Source organism: Amphiura filiformis, chromosome 9, assembly GCF_039555335.1.
Source record: "Amphiura filiformis chromosome 9, Afil_fr2py, whole genome shotgun sequence".
NCBI classification, from domain to species: Eukaryota; Metazoa; Echinodermata; class Ophiuroidea; order Amphilepidida; family Amphiuridae; genus Amphiura; species Amphiura filiformis.
This window is the reverse complement of record NC_092636.1, coordinates 50,321,053-50,336,443: the sequence shown is the minus strand read 5'-3', so window position 1 is coordinate 50,336,443 and position 15,391 is coordinate 50,321,053. Positions and strand designations below refer to the sequence as shown.

At 36.2% G+C, this 15,391-nt stretch overlaps 1 protein-coding gene across 1 annotated transcript in view; it reads left to right on the top strand.

Annotated features, from left to right (window-relative positions):
• The window catches only part of LOC140160127 (uncharacterized), a 75,723-nt gene that overhangs the window by 43,048 nt on the left and 17,284 nt on the right, over positions 1 to 15,391 (top strand). The window contains exons 35-40 of the mRNA XM_072183405.1: positions 521 to 634; positions 1,474 to 1,587; positions 2,260 to 2,353; positions 3,231 to 3,305; positions 3,944 to 3,996; positions 4,512 to 4,731. Coding sequence (XP_072039506.1) covers positions 521 to 634; positions 1,474 to 1,587; positions 2,260 to 2,353; positions 3,231 to 3,305; positions 3,944 to 3,996; positions 4,512 to 4,731 — 670 coding nt within the window. The remainder of the gene's footprint in view (positions 1 to 520; positions 635 to 1,473; positions 1,588 to 2,259; positions 2,354 to 3,230; positions 3,306 to 3,943; positions 3,997 to 4,511; positions 4,732 to 15,391) is intronic.

The following is a 15,391-nucleotide window of genomic DNA, read 5'->3' as shown; positions in this document are numbered from 1 at the left end:
CTAGTCAACGCTGTAGAGGATCTGTCAGCTGCTGTACATCTTGATCCATACAACAGTGTGGCTTTCTTTTATAGAGGCTGTCTGCTTAGAAAGTAAGTGTGTGAATGAATGAATACCAGTAGGGAGATCATTTACTAGTCAACGCTGTGGAGGATTTATCTGCTGCTGTACATCTTGATCCATACAATAGTGTGGCTTTCTTTTATAGAGGTTGTTTGCTTAAAGTAATTGTCAGAGAAGGATTCTTATTGCTAGTCTAATCCTCCGATTGTAGTCTCATGTCCGAAAATAATCCCTGGGTATACTTTTAGCATGTTTCAAGAAATATCATTTTGTAAAGCATGGAATACTTCTACTAAACCCTGCAAAAAAGTTGCTTGCAAATCGATGTCACTCCAAAGCCACAAGTTTAATTAGGCCTGTAATTTAAAAATGGATATGGTTAGCCGACTATAACTTATTGTTCACATATTTCCCACCTGTAACTGGTGTAATGTTAACTTTATCTTCCATATGACAGAGCTCATCCTAAGCAAGCATTACAAGATTTCAGTGTATCTGTACTGTTAAATGACAGTGAGGATAATGTGATGGCATTCTTTCATAGAGGTATACTCTACATGGACCTCAACAGGTTAGTATCCTTCATAAATTGAATAAGTAGATACAATTTCTTGACAGGAATTCATAATAAGATAAAAGTATTTCTACAAGTATGCCATTGGTTATCAAAGTACTTGTGCAGCTGGTCCTTGTATGAGTGGTCAAGTTTTGTGTCTCTGGCTTCATGTGAGTGTTCTAGGTTTCATCAGATGTGTCTGTTTATGATGAAAGCTTGACCACTTTAATGCATAGACACTGGGAGGTGAACAGGGGTAGCGTTAACCCCCGATCGGGGGTGAATGACCCCTAAATTAAAAAAATATTAAGTTTTCACCCTCTATATTGGGGATATGTGCATTGCACATATCCCCAATATAGAGGGTGAAAACTTAATACATTGTGCAAGCTCGGGGGTGAACTCTGACACTCTACTTTTGGACCTTACTCCTACCCCTGACTGCACTGCAAAATATTTTTCACCCCCGAGATTTAATTTTCACCCCATGTATTTGGATTTTCTGCAAGCTCGGGAGTGAAAAACACGGGAAAACAACCCCTGACTTTCTGGCCTTAATGCTACCCCTGGAGGTGAAGCCATGTATCCATGGTGATTTTGACAGGATGACCAGAGTAACTAGGCGCAGAGAAATATCACTTCCATGTCTGGAAAAAAAGATGCGCTTGTTTGTGTCATTGGCAAAATTGTTGCTTTGTAGTGTCGACTTTGCTACAAGCACCAAAGTCAGTTGTCTAGGTGCTCCCTTGTCTGGGCTTACATGGACCGACTGCACCTGTCTCTCTCTACATCTATCTCATACTCAAAAACATGCTGAAGTAGTTCTGTTTTATTTTAATTTTTTTAATTTTTAGACATGAGGATGCCATAGCAGATTTTGAGAATGTGTTAAGACTAGACAAGGCCATTGCAGGAGCCCATGTCAATCTTGGGTTGATCTACATGACTAAACTAGATAACTACACAAAGTAAGTGGGATAGTTACTGCAGTATACTAAAATAAATTATGTTATAATGGAAGACTGAAATAAAAAGACTAGTTTGCATTTGACGTCCTGTCAACCGGACTGAAAATGATGTACTGTGCAGGTTAGAAACCAATCATGCTGCGCCTTTGCCCTGACGTCAGACGCAAACTTATCTTTTTAATTCTGTCTTCAATTATACATTGTCCTTTTCTACTTTCATCTCAATATTTACACTTCAGTCCAAGAGATTTGGCCCAATGAGAACCAACTCAGAATGTTCCTGTGCAACGCTATGGTGAATCTGCCATTTTGGTTGGTCACACACGTCCTTGAGTAGACTTGATCCACCAGTCCTTTAACTGCTAAGCACAGTCATCGGGTTGTGCTTGCAAACGAGAAACAGCCATTTTGTTCCACCATATGTTTAACAGTTTCGAGATCGGGGCTGAGGGACTTGGGCTAGTCCTTAAGCAAGAAAGTATCTTTATTACCCTCTCCATCCAGGTATATACACCTGCTTATGCTAGGAAGGTAACTTGCTGTGTAGAGGACTAGTGACCCACTCACAGCAACATTACACAGAGAAATCTTACCTTTATCTAAGTCCTAAAATATACCTCTATGTTAATTTCACCTGATGACATTATATGAATGTGTTTTTCTTTGTTTCAGAGCCATCCAAAAGTTTGGTAATGCTATTAAGGTAGACCCAACTTATGTGAGAGCATTAGTGTGCCGAGGTGAAGCATTCCATAAAATACATGATGTAAGTAATTACTGCAAAATGGGTGTATACGTTAATTACATAAAAACTATAACTTTATACTTTGATCAGCTCGTAATCGATTAATATCAAAATATTTTATTTTGAAAATTGTCTTGTGACGTCTCACCAGAAGCATCCCAAATTATTAGTCCAAGTCTTATGCTTTGTCTACTTTCTTTACACACAAAATATAGACCAGACAGGTCAACTAATAGGACTCTTAACTTGGGTCTATTTTTCGGCGTAGTGGTAAAAGCCTAACATTTCCCGCCTATCACGAGCTGATCAAAGTATAGTTGTTGTACCATTGTGGTTATAGTATGTAATAAGTCTAGCTTAGCTGGAAGGAGATGAAAGGATAAGCTTGAAAATGGGAAAGTTTTAAGGCTATGTCATCATGCATGTTCATTAAACTAATTCAAAGATTGGCCTAGCAACTTGATACAGATCCAGTTGAACCCATACACCCCATATTGAAGACATAACCTTAGTCGCCTACACAGGGGGTGTAGATTTCAAATGTGAGTCGCCCATTCAGTTAGCCCCAATTGAAATTCAGACTCCATGTGTGAAAGATTAAGGTTATGTCTTTCATAGGGGGAAGTGGATTTCCTCTTTCTCTACTTTGCACAGCCAAGTTGGGCTGTCCATCTTTTCTTCTTCGCTCAGTAGTCCTCATTGCTGTCATGCAATGAATATTGTCCTCAACATATTCCCAATCCACTTCCTTCCTGTTGTTTCCATGTGTTCATTAATTAAGTTTGTTTTAGTCACGAGGCCATCTTTATCTTCAGAAGATCATCAGAAGATCTTCAGAATTCAGAAAGTGTAGTTCATATTATGTATGACGTTTTATTTGGTTTATTTGTTTTAACAGCTCAAGAATGCCCTGCTGGATTTCACACGAGCTATTCACCTGAGGCCTGACCATCAGCAGTACTACATGTATAGGGTAAGATTCATCAATTTTCTGTCTGAAATGTCATCACAGTTGGAATGGATATTTTCCAATGGACTGGCTGAATGAAGCATTACCATTATAATATAAAAATTGATTTGAGTGAATGTTATTACTAGCAAAAAAATGCATTTTGATTGCTAGAAAGTTGCATTTAATTCTTCTGAATGAAGATCAACATTTTTATATAGTGACTCTCCTGTTTACACTACTTTTGGTCAAGAATTCAATAATCAAAATTGATTTGCAACTTGTACTTAGTGTAACCTTTGACTAATTCCAATTAGCTGTCTACACTGCGCATGTAACTGTTATGCTTCGTAGTGACGACTGATTAACTTACAGTCCATATTGTGACAGAATTCTGAAAATATTAAATGCGACTTTGGTTGTGCGCTATAGCGTGACTGACTAGCGGCGCCTGGGTATCGCATCGCTGTACCACGCCTTTTGTTACAAGATCACGCTCTCAATTTGGACACAACTGCGCATGCTCTATGCCACAGGAATCCTGTTGCAAAATCAGTCACTTTTTTTCCACATAGTTTTCTCAGTTGCAATCCAGACAGTTGACGACTGAGGGCAGCAGTCTAGTGTAACCTGGTCTTTATATTTATTTTTACCTTCTGCAGGGAGAAATTCTTCTGGAAATGAAGAACTTGGAACTTGCTAGTTTCTGTGTACAGTGAGTATTGCATGTGAGATAAATATCTGGACAGTGATGAAGGTTGTTAATAGTTGAAGAGTTAACAGATTAGAAATCTGGATTTGAACCTGTATACTTCAGTGTAAAGTAAATTTTCTAATATTTCAGAGTTCCTGATATGGAATGGTATCATCAATCCAGTAGAAGAGGCAATCCCTCCGAACGCGGTGCAAAGTTCATCCATAATTTTCCACTCAGCAACAGAAAATTGCTTCAGCAGCCAATCAGAGACCAGAGTAGATGCAGTAAATATGCAATGTATGCTTAAAATACACTCTCTTCAAAAGTTTACAGGAAAATATTATACCCTTTTAAGCGCCCGTCATACTTTCCTGCCGCTTGCCGCTGTGGCAAGCGGCAGGGCGTTTCAACCAATGACAAGCCTTTATTGTGTCCGTTTGTCTGCAATGCGTGTGCGCCACGCCGCTCAGCGGCAAGCGGCAGGGTAGTATGAAACCAGCATAATTCTTTTTGTTTCTTTCTTTGTATTTCAGGCATGCAGCTGAGCTTAGTCAAGGGCTAGGCTCATCACCCACACAACAAGCTGCAGTACAATCCTTCCTACAGAATTACAGCAAAGCTATTGAGATCTTACTAAGCACAGCCAAAGTACAGCCATCAGCACCACTCTATATACTGCTTGGTAAAACACAGATTAAGGCAAAGAAGTACAGAGAAGCAGTGGAGAGCCTGGAAAAGGCCTTAGATTTCATGGTATGTAGAAACTTTGTGTCCTCCTCCGTTCTGTGCATTTTGTAAGGACCAAGATGTAGATCAACTTATAAGCAATTTTGAAATGAATATAAATTCAAATTTCTTGTGCTAATCAGTTACTTTTACCCATGTCAACTGTATTTTATCATGTTGGCAGGCAAGAAGTAATAGAAAGTCTGATGGGTCAAGTGTTTACTGCTATCAAGCAAATATAATACTTTTTTGGCAAAAAAAGTTTGTCTCAACTTCCTTTGGCCAATTTGATTTGGAATTTCTTTTTTTTTTATTGTTTTTTCCTGACAAAATAAAAAACCCTCAAAACATAATAAATAAAATAAATGGGATAAAATGTGAATTTTAAACCTATGCATGCAGGAGCAGAGACTGTCTTTCATTACATTATGAGATTTTTTATTATGTCAAGACATATCAAAGCATTAAAAGCTTTTATTATAACGGTAAAGCTGATGTGTTGGCGCCTAGATAGCTGATAATCTCCTTTTTGAAGCTAGCCTGTTTCACAATTCCTGGAACGTGAGGCAAGAGTTCATTCCATGTGCGGGCCATAGATAGAATGAAGAACCATTCATGACTAAGGTACCACATTTTGGCCCTATAGAACTATCGGTGCCCGGTTAGGTATCGATGACTCTTAACATCACTCCCTGGAGATATAATAAATTGTATCAAGCATAATAATTAACAGTTGTACAGTGTTTTTCATTTAAATAAAAAATAAGTGCACTGTACAAATGTTCAGGGTATGATAAAAAGTGCCATCGGTACCTTTTCGGGCACCAATAGTGCTATAGGACCATAACAAATGTTGTGCCTAACCAGGCTGGATCTTGGAGTTTCTCCATGCCATGCCGTGCTAGCCTACTTCATCTTCTATTTGACCATGATCTTGTAAATTATAGCTCTCTGTGCCTGCAGCTAGGCATAGGAGACAGTACACTGCGCTGCCGTCTTTGCCATCTTGGTGATAATAGGATTCCAAGATCAATCTGCTGAGATGACTAATCAAAACTAAAAACAACTCATTAATTAGTTTATTTCCTTGTTAAAGGATAGTGGTGGTTTAATGAAGGCAGAAATGGCAAATCTTCCATTTGGTTGGTATGATGACTTAACAGCTCAGGTGATTTAAAGTGCCTTATAAATAGCCATTGCATATCTGGGTTGTATATAATGCTGTTACGGGAACTAACAAGTTGCAAGCGATTTTATCTTAATAGAGATGTCTTAAATCAAGGTGTGAAGAGCATTACATTATGGGCATTATTGGGCACTAATTGTTTGCCAGCTAAAATTTACTCAACACAGGTTGTTTACTCCCGATTCCAAAAAAATACAGCACTGATTTTTTTTATTAAGAGTGTATTATCCAGTTTTGCCAACTAAAACATAGCTCAATCCTATTCCTTTAATTAATTCATATGCTGTAACAATCGAGTCCAAAGACTCGTACAAAGACTGATTTCAGGTTATGCATTGTAATTTGTGGAAAACACATTTTCAAATTGCTTTTTGACAATCAATTATCAAAATTAACATAATATATTAAAATTATGAGCAAACTGTTGGCCGATTCTCAAGATTTTGATAGGTTAGACTAGTTTGAAGTCTTTGAATTTTGTGAGTGTAATGATAAGAAAACATGTTAAATTGCATGGTTTTGGCTCATTTTCCCTGAAATTGCAAAAATCTTGAAAATTTGACTTTTATTGCCAGTTAAAGCTAACTAAAGGATAAGGATTTAGCCATGTTTCAACTTTCATTTGACAAAAAAAGGATAATAATTTTTGCAATCCAAAAAAATTAGTGCTATATTTTTCTAGAATTGTGAGTAGGTAGTGAAATCTATTGCATGTTTGCATGGGTAACCATCCTAACCATTTTGAGCATTAATTTGTATAAAAATGATGCCAACAATTTTCTTTGCAGATATGCTTACATGTACATGGGAGCTTGCCTGATAGTGGCTTGAATCATACGCAACATCCAAGCAAATATTCCCATGCAGTATATATTACATTATTGCTACTAATCAGTATTATCCATACATTCCTCAACCATCATTGAGCCATTCCTGCTGAAATCCATACATCACTGGGGAACACATGATCTTAATCTCCTACACAGGGGGTTTAGATTATGGAGTTAACCATTCAGGTAACCCCATTTGAAATTCACACTCCCTGTGTAGAAGATTAAGGTCATTTCTTCCTTAGAGTGTGTATGGATTTCAACTGGAATAACGCATTAATAAGCCATGCATATTTTTCTCGTGGCATAACTAGATAAGAGTGGGTGAAAATTTTCAAAGCCTCTTGCATGAGTTATTTACTAATTTTTCATGCGGGGGGGTGTCAGTGATTACAGAAGGTTTAGGTCCAGTTCCAGTTATGCCATGCCTCACCTTCATTTTATTGTGTTTTTCATCCTGTTTTGCCAAAACTAGTATCAAATTTGGCCGTGTTTGGCCATATTTTTAGGCATAAAAGGATTTTTGGCTCACACCAAAACCAATTGTTCATATAAAACTTTGGTCCAATATCGTAGTTTTGGCATAACAGAATACACCATTTCATCAGATCAAATGCTATTATAACATTTCATATATGTCATAATTGTGTGTACATCATCATCTGTATACCATTTATATGTAAGTTGTGACCAGACCCATGAATTCAATACTGATTGCCTATGTGAATCAAGTTCATTACTTAAATGTTATCCACTGAATCACTGAGCTGTGAGTCAACTAAGAAACATGGTATTTGGCAGACAGACAGACAGACAGACAGACAAGTATAGACAGATTGACTAAGCAAATTAAATAGGCTATGCCATTTGAAATCCATACTCCCACTGTGGAAGACATGACCTTAATCTTCCACACAGGGAGTGTGAATTTCAAATGGGGTTACCTGAATGGGAAACTTATTTGCAATCTATACCCCCTGTGTTTGAAATTAAGTTCATGTTGTCCATAGGGGAACTATTATAGACTTCAACTGGAATAGCTTACTGTATTTCTCATTCCAACATCTCTGAAGAGCACAGGCTTAAGGAGGCACACAGGGTCACTAATTATCCATTATTATTCACCTCATAACTCGAAAACTATTAATGTAACGTATATAAAAGTATACATTTTTTGAATGGAAATGAGCTCATAAATCCATTTAAAATGTCAGTTTTGGGTCAAAAACTACAATTTTCAAAAAATCCCAAAAAACAGATTTTTTGACCAAAAATTTTGGTCCGCCATAAAAAATTATTTGAAAATCAAAACTGTAAAACATGAATTTTATTAATTTAGACAAATAAATCTAGAAAGTGTTTTTTTATTTTTTCAAATTTTGCTTAGTTTTAAAAATATAGGCAAAAATGTGTAAAAACGTGTGACCCGTGTTCAAATTTTTGAATCATGGGTGATAAAAAAAGTTCTAGGCCCTAATTTAAAAAAATTAAAAAACACTATCTAGATTTTGGCCATATCTAAACGTTTGACTTAAAAACTTACCTCAGTGATGCTTCATTTAGACGCTATGGCGGACCAAAAATGGCTAAAAGTGGTCAAAAGTGAACTTGCCGAAAATCGCGATTTAGAAAAATACAGTGGATTTTAGGTCCATTTTTGAAGATTATTCCATAAAGATATAATCCGGTGACTTGAGACGCTTTGGTCAAGTTAGAAAATGAGAAGGGCGTCCAACTGCAGCAGATTGGCATTATTTTGGTGATTTAGAAGGTAAAAAATACAATATGACAAAATTATCCGTGCACATTCGGCAGATGTTTATCCACATGGTGCAGCCATTTTATTTACTGCAGTCTTGTTTCCATGGTGCAGCAGAGCTTCCGGCAAGGTCGCGGCGTCGCGGCGGCGTTTGAGGAGCGACAGGTTGTGTTGCCGCGAACGAAACCATGATTATTTAAGCACAATTTTGTCCTGTTCCGTATAAAAAAAAGATTATGCTCTGTATCAAAATTTGCGGACACCAGAACATTAAAATTAGCATAGAATAACTGACAAGCAATTATTTTAGCAGATAATCAGGAAGTTTTATGAATAAATTGAGACATAGGCCTAATCATGATAATTACGATTTCTGTTTTGTACTAATTTTCATAATATTGCTTTAAAAATGCAATGTTTTTAATTTATCGCTTTTGGTGATATTATTTCTTTTTTTTTTTTTTTTTTGGTGTTGACATATTGCATTTTTATGTTCATTGTCCTTTTCTGAACCGCAAACATGATGTTGTTACTACTCGTTGCTTTTTCTTTTTAGTTGGTGCTTGAGAGGCACCACAGCGGCCCGTCTGCGCCAAAGATAAACATTTTAACACCCGTTTGAATATAGCTAGGCCTACACCACAGGAATCCCAAGTAAAATTTTAAAGGATTCTGATGTGTCGCATTTATACTCAATATTCGGTTTTTGTTATTGTAATTGTTTGTTGTTATCATATTTTATTTTTAATTTTTTACGGAATATCAAACACGTACAAAAGTCATAGGCCTATTATAGGTTGTAAAATATTTTGTACCGCATAAAAAGTGAATAAAACTACAACAACAAAACAAAAAAACTGTTGTTGTTTTCAATCAAATAAACGTGTAAAAAGTGGGGTAAAAGTTGTAATATGTCTTGAATAAACTTCTTGTAAAACGGACAAAAAGTAGGCCTTTATATATGTTAAACGGGCAAAACACGGAGAGGTCACAAGAAAACTGAAAAAAAAAAAACGGACATTTACATAGCCTAACAAAACCGAATTTTAAAAGTAGAAAACGGAACACTTAGCCTATGGCTTTAAATTATAGATTGTGGTTTATGCAGTAGGCCTATATACCGTATATAGGCATCATGCTATAAAGAGCGTTTTAAAACACTGCATGAAAACATTCAAAAAAAAATGCTTTAAAGCAGTTTACCTTTTAAAGTATGCAGAAAACATTATAAACGTGAAAGTTGAAAGCCAGACAAACATTGCAAATAAAAAGGCATTCGGCCAAAACATTCGCAAAAAGTGTTGTAAAACCAAAGGCTTTTATCGCAATCATGGTATATGGTAGACCTAATAGGCCTACTATAATGGAAATGTAGTTAAAATGGGTTATGAAAAAAGAACGAATTTGAGTTTTCGATTATATTTCTCGTTGAAATTATTACTTAGCATTAAAACATTCATGAAAATGCTTTCATAAGCGCGTGCTTTATGCCGATTTCAAATATCGACATTTTTGACTTAGGGTTGTAGGCCTATGCCTAGATGGTCGATATGATGTATTGAATTGTCAACGGTCAATCAGGAGTAGAGAACGTTTGAAAACGAATCTTAAATCAGTGTTTTAATAACACTTTGAAACATTATTCAGGGCCTTAGGTATCTAATATTATTTTTTTTAAATTATAGGCCTACCGGTATAGTAACTGCTTGCCTATTTTTTATGGACTTCAAAATGAAGACGAGATTGAACGACCGCAAAACAAAAACAAACAAAAAATTCTCTATTATGTTCATATAAAAAAAACCCTAAAATTTATACCACTATATCAGCACTTTTTTGGCGAAATTTATCGAGTAAGTAGGCCTACTGATTCTGGGACGGGGACGGTGGTGGTCTGTCGGCCCGCAGTTTCGCAATGCAATGGTGCAATCTTTACCTACCTTGGAAGAGATCAATACGATAAAATACGGTAGTGATCGCGATTGGCGACTCAAGCGCCTCAATCAGTAATCACCTCGCCCATCCAGTTTACCATGTGTGCGTGTCTTTGCTAGCTGTATCGCCGCAGATGCAGCGTTCTGAGAACGCGATCTATTGCGGAAAACAATGATTTATTTGCTTTTGCATTTTGACCAATTTTTAATGAAAAAGGGTCTTTAAAATAGCTTTTCTTATGGTTTAAATTTTAAGATTTCTTTAAAATCTATTAATGACAAGATAAAATACGGTTTGAAGATGACATTAGTGATGAAAACTCAATTTTGGCCATGTAACACTTCAGTGATCCTGTGTGCATCCTTAAATATATGCTCCAAAGGCAGAGACCTATTTTGACAGCAACATTTATGACACAGCTGCAAGATACAAAGAATGATATTCAGCCTGATCATTTGATTTTGATATTATCCTGATTATTTTTGGCTCAGAAATAACTTTTATACTTTGATCAGCTTGTAATCGGCGGCTTATAACATCGCCGGATTAATATCAAAATATTTTATTTTGAGAATGTTTTTGTGACAACTCACCAAAAGCATCACAAATGATTAATTCAAGTCCTCTACTTTGTCCATTTTCTTTAACACACAAAATATAGACTGGACAGGTCAACTAATAGCAGTCTTAACGTGGGTCTACTTTTTGGCGTAGTGGTAAAAAAGCCAAACATTTCCCGCCTATTACGAGCTGATCAAACTATAGATTAGTTGCTTTTGATTTAAAAAACATAACCATATCAGACAAATTCTTTGTGATCTATTGCTGCCTGTTTAAGGGTAGATGCGGTATTTATTGTCTAAATAAATATATTATTGAAAAATAACACTTTGATGTTTTGCAAAAGTCCATTCTACAAATCATATACTTTGAAAACTTGCTTAATATATTGTTGTTAATGAGTTATGTACATTTTACAAAAGTGTTGTTGTTTCAGCCCTCTTTACAACATAACTCAAGAACCACAGGACCTACAAAAGTATTTCTGTGATATTTGAATTCTTCTACACGCTCGCAAGGAAATGGGTAATGCAATTTTTGCCAAAGCTCACTACCATTCCCAAGATGTTGTGAACTACCAAATCGCAACACTTTAAAATAGTGTATTACCTTAATGTTACATCAGGTATACAATTCTGTATATCTCATACACATGTAAGTCGTCATGGTTTTGAACTTTTGACCCTATGCAATACACACCTACTTAAAATTGTGATTCTTTCTCTATTTTTTTCTGACTTGCTCATCACCATCAACTCATTACGGTCACTTGCATCAAACCATCAAACAATGGAATATTCCAGTTGATATCCACACCCTTCTGGAAGACATGACCTTAATCCTTCACACAGGGAGTGTGAATTTCAAATGGGGTTACCTGAATGGGAAACTCCATTTGAAGTCACTCCCTGTGTGGAAGATTAAGGTCACATCTTCTATAGGGGTGTATGGATTTCAACTGGAATCTCTTCTGTGCATTGATATACTATTACATTTGATATCTTTGTTTGTACTTTTGATTTATTTTTTCAAGAATTGAGGAACCTCGGACTGGGTTTGTTGTTTTTGTGGTATTATATCTCTTAGGAGTGATTTCTAAAATAATTACTATGGACAAACAGAATGATGAGTAGACAGACAGCTATATAAATATAAGACAGACAGACAGACTCACAGACAGACAGGTTCTTATTGAATAAGTTACTCATTGGTGATACCAATGCAACATATTATGGACCACCATTAAACAAATATTTCCTCTTAATATTTGCTGAAGGCTCGTGTGATAGGTAAACTAAAATCTGATGACAGATTAGGCTGGTTATCAAGTGGGCAACAAGAGGTTGGTTATGGCTCATTATTCATGTCTTACATATCTAGTTTAATTGTAAAATTCAAATTATTGTAAAATTCAAGTAGTTAAATGTGATACCCTAAAATCTTGATAGTTAGCATATGTGCTTACTATTGAGTGCTTTAAAACATGCAAACATGAAGAGCCCCATCCACAAAAGTGTAAAGGGTTTTGAGCAAATTACCGATACACATAGTTATATACGAACAAGTAAACCTGCAAATGTGTGTCTCAACCCCATTAGCTCAGTTGGTAAAGAGTCAGACTTTGGTACACTCATGTTTTCAAAAGCCATCAATAGTAAGCACATATGTTAACTATTGGACTTTTTACGGTAGTTAAATGTAATAGGTCATATCAAAATGTACTTCTTTGTCCCTGGCCTTGTACTCCCAATCACACATTTGCTGTACAGGTCTTTGTATAAGTAGAGATTAGATGCAAAGAGAACCAACTCCACCATGTTTGGGTGTTGCTCATGGAGGGCAAAATAGTATTTTGCCATGCACCTTGTACATTTCAATTTGAAGTATGTACTTGTTTGCGCTGTGCCGATAAAATGCTCTAGTGCTATCAGCATGCTCAAGCTTAAGGATGCAAATTATTATTCAATATCAGACTTTTTTGATAAATGCTGGAGGTACACTATTTTGGTCTCCATTGTGACAAACCAATATGGGGTTTTACCATAATGATTCTGAGTTGGTTCTATTTGGGTCTAATCTCTGTGACTGACACTTTTGTGATGAGAGAGGCACAGCCAAATGTCAACAATTCCTTTCATCAAATGGGTGCAGTATAGTCCAGTCAATCTAAACAAATTAGTGGTGTCACCCATCACTAATTGCAACAGAATTTTTTTCACTTTGATACATTTTAGAGATGTCCACTGAACATCATACCAAAAATATACTAAAATATACTTGGTGGAAAGGTAGTTTTTGGTGGGAAAAGGTCATACAGGGGTCAAATTTCAAAATTGCTTTAATCTTTTTAAAAACTATACCAAAGCATTCCTCTAGTCTTAAGGATTCAGAAAAAGTATAGTTTGTCATATCTGTGATGTACCATTCTCAAGTTATAAGCAAAAAGGTCAAAGGTCAAATTTTGGGCTCCATGTGGGGCAACTTCGAAAAAATGCTCCGATCTCCTTGAAAATGGTCTCAATGTGTTCGTCCTTTAAAAACACTCCAAAATAAGAATAGTTTGCCATATCTTGGATGTTTCGTTACCTAGGTAGCAGGGTAAAAGAGGTCATTGATCATTGAACTCTATTGACCCCGACCTAGTTTTCGATGTTACACATGTAATTAAACAACCTAAACAGTGCAAATATTCTTTACATGAATTATGTTTGCAAGCCGAACAATTTGAGACCATTTTGGTTAAAATCAGACAATTTTTAGTTTTTTGACCTCTGTTGAACTCAACATTTGACCTTTGACCTTTTTGGCTATAACTCAAGAACCATACATCACAGATATGGCAAACTATATTTTTTCTGAATCCTTATGACTAGAGGAATAATATGGTATAGTTTTTTAAATGATTAGAGCGATTTTGAAATTTGATCCCTGTATGACCTTTACCCGCCAAAAACTACCTTTCCACCAAGTATATTTTAGTATACTTTTTGTATGCTGTTCAGGGGACATCTCTGACATTCATAGGAGTGAAAAAAATTCTGTTGCAATTAGTGGTGAGTCAAAACCCACTTTGACTGGACTAGTATGTGAATTTGATGTTTTGCATGCTAGTGGTACTGCAACTGTGTGGTGTACACTTGTTCCAAGTTTTGGGAGGAGTATGTATAATGGAGTTAAGATTTTAAGTCTGGAAATAAAAGACAAGCTTTGAATGTCACCATGGTTGGCAGATATTAAAGTGTAACTTTTGAAGATTTAATAGAAATATCTGATTTTTCTTTTACTTTTGCACAATTATTAGAATTTTCCATTAGTGACTAGAAGTACATTTTAATAAGACACTTTGCTGTATCAGTAGAAGTGCTTGTTAAATGTTTTATAATGCTATGATCATACTTGTCCAGATTTGTTTCCTACTATACCATTTTTCACCCTGATGTGGCAGTGACATTGGGCGTTGGCTTCAAACTGGTAGCGCTCGCATGCACACACTTAAACGTCCCGCATAGATGTGTGTGCAAAACAGCTGTTTCAACGTTGTTAACAACACTGCCACATCAGAGTGAAAAATAGTATAGCTCGTAAAATGTGAATGAATAAATGAATGAATGAATGAATGAATGAATATGAATAAACGAGCAAACAAATGAAACAAAAGCTCAAGTTGGTAATCTGCACCTGAAGGTTCACATCATACATCAGTCCATTATTTTGGTGCTGCTGAGACACATCGGAATCATTCATCCATTGTGAGACCATCAGTAGGTAGATGATCAGAGATGACACAGGCTGTCATATCAGTGATGGTATTTGAAGTGTGTGTATGCAATGTATATTCTATTTCTATACAAATACTCAGTAAAGTTGCCTGCGTGGGTAGAAACTGAATTTGTAAGCATTGCTTTTTGGTCACATGACTCTGAACTTGGCCGGATGGTATTGGCAGGTTTGGGATGCTGTCTGTTTCTGACCATAATCTGGTATGGGAATGGCAATGAGATCCTGTTGGATTTTAAACATAACGGTTAATCGTGATTCCAGTCTTTGCTCAAGTGTGGGCCATTCAAGTTGTGCAGTATGTTTGTCGTTGTACCTGGTGATTTTGTGTAATTTCTGGTAACAAACCTTGTGGCTCTATGTTAGACCATCTCGATTTTATGAGTATCCGATGCTGTATGGGGGTCCCAAACGGAGCAAGCGTATTCAAGCAAGGGTCTGACCAGAGCAAAATACATCTGTTGTTTTACCGCTACTGGACATCTCCATGGATTTCTGCGGAGGAACCACAATGCTCGGTTTGTTTTTGCTGTGATATTATTTATGTGATGAGACCATTTCATATTGTATGACATATTATATGTAATGTATGTATGCTATTTTTTTTATAAACATGACAAGTATTGTACTTTTGCAATT